Below are 6,002 nucleotides of genomic sequence, written 5' to 3'. Positions count from 1 at the left end.
ATATCTCCCCCCCGGATTTTTAAAGAAGGAAGAACTCCTATCATTTGTCTGTTCGTCAGTCGTCCGTCCATCCATCTTCTCAAATTTTTTTTTTTTGTCCTGGCGTACCCTGCTTCTCTTCCCCCCTTGGCGCAGCTCAACAATCGGCTGCTTGTGTCGCGGCCCAGAGAAAGAGGAGAGCGAGAGAGAGGGAAGCCACAGGGCCGCCTTTTGGCTCCGGTGCAAGGAGACGTCATGGATTCCGGAGTGTGGAAGTTTGCAGGAAAGCCCTCCGTTCAGGCGATGGAGGCGATCCAGGGGTTTCCATGGCACTGGGCATAAACAGGAGGAAACAGTGAGGGAATCCCGTTATTTTACAGCATTCAAGACTATAAACACTCAGAGCAGGGAAGGAAGTGGCTTTTCCCTCTCGGGTGACCCACCTCTCGCAGCACGCAGATCCAGCAGCGCCCTCCGCACCGCAGGACCCACGCGCGGCGCGGATCCTTCCACGCGAGCGAGAGGCGGCGAATGGGTGCGGGACGACCATGGTCTGAATGAAGACGATCCCAGCCAGCTCGCGCTTTCGCCCGCCTTCGGCCTGCTTTTCTCTCTCTGAGTATCTTTAATTTTCAAAATCCAAATGCAGAGAGAAACCGCGTGCCGGCTGGTACATTATCACCACATCATGAGGTCTGTGGATCAAGGTAGAGTCCTCGCACTTCTTCTTTTTCCTCCCCAGTTACTTATTCCAATCCCCCCTTCCGCGCTCCCCCCCCCCCCTTTGTCCGCTTTCGCTATGCCTCGAGGGCCGTAAATTGGGATCGCCGGGTGGGTGATCTCTACCCCCTCCCTCCCTCCCTGCCGCTCTTTTGCGCTCTCTGTTTCTCCCTGTAAGCTCGCTGGCGGTCGTTTGCGCGCGTCTCCTCTAGGAAGAAGGCAAGAAAGCCCCGCTGGGACCCGCGGGATTCGGGCAGGCCGGAGCTGTCACGCATCCCCCTTTGAGAGCGGCATTCCAACCAGCCGCCTTCTAGATCCTGGAGCTAAGGTGGTCGTGGGGAGAGTTGGTGAAAATAGGATTCCGTGGAAAGGCGGGGGGAATAAAAAGTCCCACTTAAGCTTTCACGCGAGGAGACACACGCCCAAGCACGTACGCCCACGCGTCCCGAGGGACGCCCTTTAGCGGGAGATAGAGGACAGAGAGGATTCCTGGCGAGGGTCCGCGAGATGCCCCCTTCGATTCGGGATAATTTCCCTCCGCAATCCGTGCTGGAAACTCGGCCTTTCAGCTCCATCCGAAAAGACGTTTCCTCCGGGACAAACCCCTCCTCGTAGCCGCAGACCTTCGGGGTCGCTTAACCCGCTGGGGTGGTTTTGACTGAACTCTTGATCCAACTCGGAAAGAGGCGGATTTCAGAAGTCGGGGCTTTTATAAGGCGATGGGGATGAGTGTGGGGAGAGGGCATTCTCCTGAAATCATCTGCGCCCGATACACGCGAGGAGGCTGCCCTCGACCAGCCAGACCCAGACTCAGACCTCGGAGCGCCCGATCTTGCCAGGCTTGCGCAGACATAAGTTGCGCAGAGTTTTAGCGCGGCGCTTGCCCCAAACCTATCTGCTCGAGCGCGATGTCCCTCAGAAGTCCCTCCCCCGCGTTTTCCAGGGTTTATTTCCAAGTATGCCTAAAACTCTCCGCCTTCAGGTTGCTTCTCATCCATCCACTCGCCCCTAATATTTTTTAGCCCTACCTAGTTTCATGCAGTCCCAGCATCGCATCCCAAGGGCGCATCGGTAATATTCTTTTGTATGTTTCTTACTAGGGCAGGAGAACCGTACTTTGTAAAAGCGGCCTTGCAACTCTGACATAATAACGTGGCCGCATATTCTTATTTCCTTTATTGGGACCGCGCGATTTCGCTTCAGGGTTGTCAGCAGATCCGATCTGGGGATGTTGAGGTATAGCAGCAACATCGAGGGCTCAAGTTAGGGCTGGGGGAGGGCGAGGGCGGCGGGGGGGGGGGATGGGATTGGGAATTCCAGCGAGAATGGGAATGTGGTGGAGTGAAAATGGGGGCAATTACTCCAAGCCTCAGATAAGGAAGAGGGCCCATCCAAAATGTGTTTCAATATTTGATATCAGGTAGATCGCTACCTTTCGTTAAAGAGGATAGAGGCAATCAGTTAAAAGTATGAAGTCTATTAAATATTTCAGTATTTGGGTTTCCCGCAAATAGGACTTCAATGGAACACAGTACTGGAGCAAAAATCCTACACGGACCTAGTGAGAAGCGGGTAGCGCCATTCTGCCCCCCTCCCGCCGGGTTTGGTGGCGTGCGCCCCGTCCCTGCGTGTCCCGGTCTTCGAGGGAAAGAAGGGTTAAGAAGGGCGAAGGGGCGGAGTTTTCAGCCGCGCTCAACGGGGACGGCTCCCCGGTCCAGCCCGGGCCTTCCAGCCAGGAGAGCCGTGGTGGCGTCTCTCGCTTGCCATAAGTCCGGCGCTGGAGGCCGCGCGCTGAGCGAGTGAGGACGGAACGGGCAGCTTCAGGTGCCCGGCTCAAAATCGCTTTTTCTCTCTCTCTCCATGTCGGGGAGTTAAGCGCCCGGCTCGAGCTGAACCATCAGCAATATTGGAGGCTGATGAGAATATAGGAAACTTCGAAAGAACAGCCTGAAGAGCCATCAGCAGCAAATGGTTGAAAGGCTGCTCTTGGCGCTGGGCTAAGATGTGGCTGGCAGGGTTCACCCAAGGCCTTGACCAGCTGAAGGCCGAACGTCTGCATTGGCACGGGCTAGCATGAACCTTGCTTAGATGGAGGGGAGGAGGCTAGTTTGGTGCGAACCCTTTTGCGTTGTTTATGGGCGTCGTTCGAGCCCAGAAAGGGGTTGATTCAAGAACCACGTTAAGCCACTGGTGGGAAGGCAGCCTCCGATTGCGCCCCTGCGCTGAGCCCAGACGCTGCCCCCCGCACGGCACCGGCTCTTCCCGGGAGTCGGGCTGTCCAGTAACGCCTCCCTCGGCGCTTCCTCGCGTGCCTGGGTCTCGGGGTCCGGGGCGAATGACGCAGCGCGCCCGGGGTAAGAGCTCCAGAGATGAGAAACTGCAGAGGAGGAGCGCGGAGGGCGTAAAGGAGAGGCAGCGGCGGAGAGTGCAGCTAAGGTGAAGCTCGTAGGGAGTGGCGGGGAAAGGATTCCAGGCGCACGTTTTTGCTTTGGGTGTGCGTGACTTTCTGACCGCGTAGGAGGCCCGGCCCGGTATTCCAACGCCCGGCCGGCTGGAAAGCGCCCCTCGGGTCTTCTCGCCACACGCCCGCCCTGGCCCCCACGCACGCTCGGCCGCCCTCCCTCGGTCCCTCCCTGCCGAAGGGGACGTCTCCCTTGTCAGCTCTCGCCTGCCCTGTTTTCGCTCCTCCGCGGCGGCCTCGCGGGACCACGAGCTGGCGAGAGGAGCTGGCGGGTGATGGGATGGGCGGTGGAGGCACCGAGGTGGTTTGGGAAGGGTCTGGCACGATAAAGTAGGCGAGGTCACCCTTGAATAGCCGAACAGACCACAGATCAGGCTGGGTTGCGAAATAAGGGTTGATCAATCCCAGCTGAGGACTCGAACTGTGAATTAATCCGGAGTAACGATCCCATCGCTTACAACTCTTCTTTATACCTGAAGCAGGAGTTCCAGGAGCGGGGAAGGCTTGCTCGGCGGAAGGGCAACTGATTAATCGAAAACAGCTTTTCGCATTAATGAGCAGTGCTAGTTAGCACTGGTGTAGTCAGGCTGCCCCAGACCTTCCAATCGTGGGGCTGAATTTTGCTCCTTCACCTGTTCCCTCTTCTCCCCAATCTTCCTGTAGGAGTATGTTAAGGCTTGTGGAGACCTTGGGGTTCTCTGAGCTTGGTTCTTTTCTTGGAAACATTTCATTACTTGGCTTTTTAAGGCTTGCTTATTGATCATGATGGGTGGGTGAACAATTGTAGCTGAGTGAAATACCACTTGGTGTGCATTTAGGGCTGGGGAAATGAGATTTGGAGTCTTTCTTGGATAATAGCTCACACTGATGGTTAAAGAGTAGTTTAGGTAAGGTAGTGTTTAGTATATTTGGGACCTGTATATCTTCAGTTGGGACTACATCCATTGCTGTGAGATTTCCTTCTGCATCATCAAATACAGGATTGTATTCCTAATTTTTTAGCCAGTATGACTCCTGTTGTAACTCACTCTATGGACCATCATCAAGAGTATAAATCAAAGCTTGAATTGCTGGTTCACACTGCAACTTAACTGGGGTAGGCAACTACAGGGGTTGTAGTATTCCAGATGCAGAATATAGTACTTGATCATGCTTTGTGAAGTTTAGCAGCAAAATTGGTTGGCTTCATAGAACATGCAAAGCTGTAATGACTGGGTTTTCATATCACCCCAAACTAAAATGAAATCTACCATATTATTGTTGTTTGCCCAGTATGCTAATAAATAGTTAATTAAACCCATCTGCCTGGGTTGGCACAACACACTGAGCCATGAACATTTTAGCCTCCTGTGTGAACTAAGCCTATAGCTTAGCAGTCTGTTGAAGTTGGCTGGGTTCACACACAATTCTAAATTAACTGTGGTTTATAAATCACAGTGGCTGGATTCATGCACTTGTACAACCAGATTGTTTGTTTATGCCCATTTTTCATAATGAGCTTAGTGAAATGATTTTGAATATAGAGGTGATAATAACCCAGGCTTAACAGACATGGAGTACAGAGATAGGATAATCCTGCTTCTGTGGCCTTAAACATTTGCATGGGAAAGGATTCCATGAATATCCATTCATTCTACACCCACCTTATCTTACATTTCAAAAAATGATCATTTCAGAGCAGATGATTTGAAAAAGAAACAAGAGTAGAGAACCGTGTGGCTGGTTTCAACAGCTGAATAAGCTTTAGAGAGATTCTTGCTATAGCTGGAGGGGGAAGAAAATCACCCTATAATTAATCAGAGCAACTCTGCTTCCCTTGTTCCTCCTTGTGTCAGCATCCCATGATCAGATAGATTGGCCAAATTAACTGCATTATTTAGGAGGTAAGAGGTCTCCTTTGAGTCACCCTTGGAACCTGGTGACTTGATGGATATGTCCATGTAATTTTGGCTACAATGCAGAAGTACTTTGCTAATATTTCTGTCTGGGATTTTTCTGTAGGCTACCTGGTCTAGCCTACAATCCGGTATTCTCTGCTGCCCCACCCCCCAATTCTCTTTAACTTTGTCATCTGCTGGGGATGAGAAACAGAGGGGAGATATTTGGATCTGTCAGAGGAGCTATCAAGCCCCTTAGTCACTTATAACTAAAAAACAAGATTTTCCAAGAATCTTCTTACCATATTTATTGACAAAGGGGATTAGCAACTGATTATGTTTACTCTGATTGATTGATCATATGCAGAAACCAGTTTATCTCTTAAGCTTATTAGGGCAGAGATTTCTTGGTACTCTTGCTAACTACCCAGTGCTGTGTTGTGGTGGTAGCTACTTGTTTTTCTGATAAAGGAGGATTGCGCAGATGTTCTGTGCTTGTCCCATTTTGCAAACCAACATCTTTTTCCCCAGGCTTTGAGAAATCTGTCAAAGGCACAGGCAGAAAAATTGTCAGAGCACATTTCCCTTCAGTCTCCCTTTCAGAAAGGCAGAAGTCACACAGAGCAGAAGGTGGTATAATTCCAGCCATTGCATTCATGTGATTAGATCATAATCAATAGACACAGTCAAATGGCCATGTTAAAGTAGAATTCACCAGTCCTTGAGCCAGTAGAAAAGTATGCTGGCATAAAATTTGCTGGCTCAATGGACAAGTCCTCTTCTTCAGGAATGAGGCTGGCAAGTGACGTTCTTGGTGGAATCCCCGGCTTGATTTCTCCTCCCACTAAGCTCCACCTGCCAGTGGGGAAAATAGTCCTCATTCATTCTTCTTTAGTTGTGATGGGGCCTACTTTGGTGAGTGACTTGAATGGTGGTCTAGCAACTTGTGAAGTTGTTCAACTAAC

General features: G+C 51.3%; 1 protein-coding gene across 3 annotated transcripts in view; it reads left to right on the top strand.

Annotated features, from left to right (window-relative positions):
• Positions 1-232: 232 nt before the first annotated feature.
• NFATC2 (nuclear factor of activated T cells 2) overlaps positions 233-6,002 on the top strand; it is a 168,811-nt gene continuing 163,041 nt past the window's right edge. For all 3 annotated transcript variants that reach the window (XM_088153539.1, XM_088153538.1, XM_088153537.1), the window contains exon 1: positions 233-686. Coding sequence is in view for 2 of the 3 variants with exons in the window: in XM_088153538.1 (XP_088009664.1) it covers positions 623-686 (64 nt within the window). In the remaining variant the exon portion in view is untranslated. The remainder of the gene's footprint in view (positions 687-6,002) is intronic.

The sequence above is a fragment of the Python bivittatus genome, unplaced genomic scaffold (genome assembly GCF_059951505.1).
Source record: "Python bivittatus isolate LINGU-HERP-01145 unplaced genomic scaffold, Pbiv_v1 ctg000700_np1212, whole genome shotgun sequence".
In the NCBI taxonomy this organism is placed as follows: Eukaryota; Metazoa; Chordata; class Lepidosauria; order Squamata; family Pythonidae; genus Python; species Python bivittatus.
The sequence above is the reverse complement of the archived record's forward strand: the minus strand, read 5'-3'. Positions and strand labels throughout refer to the sequence as shown.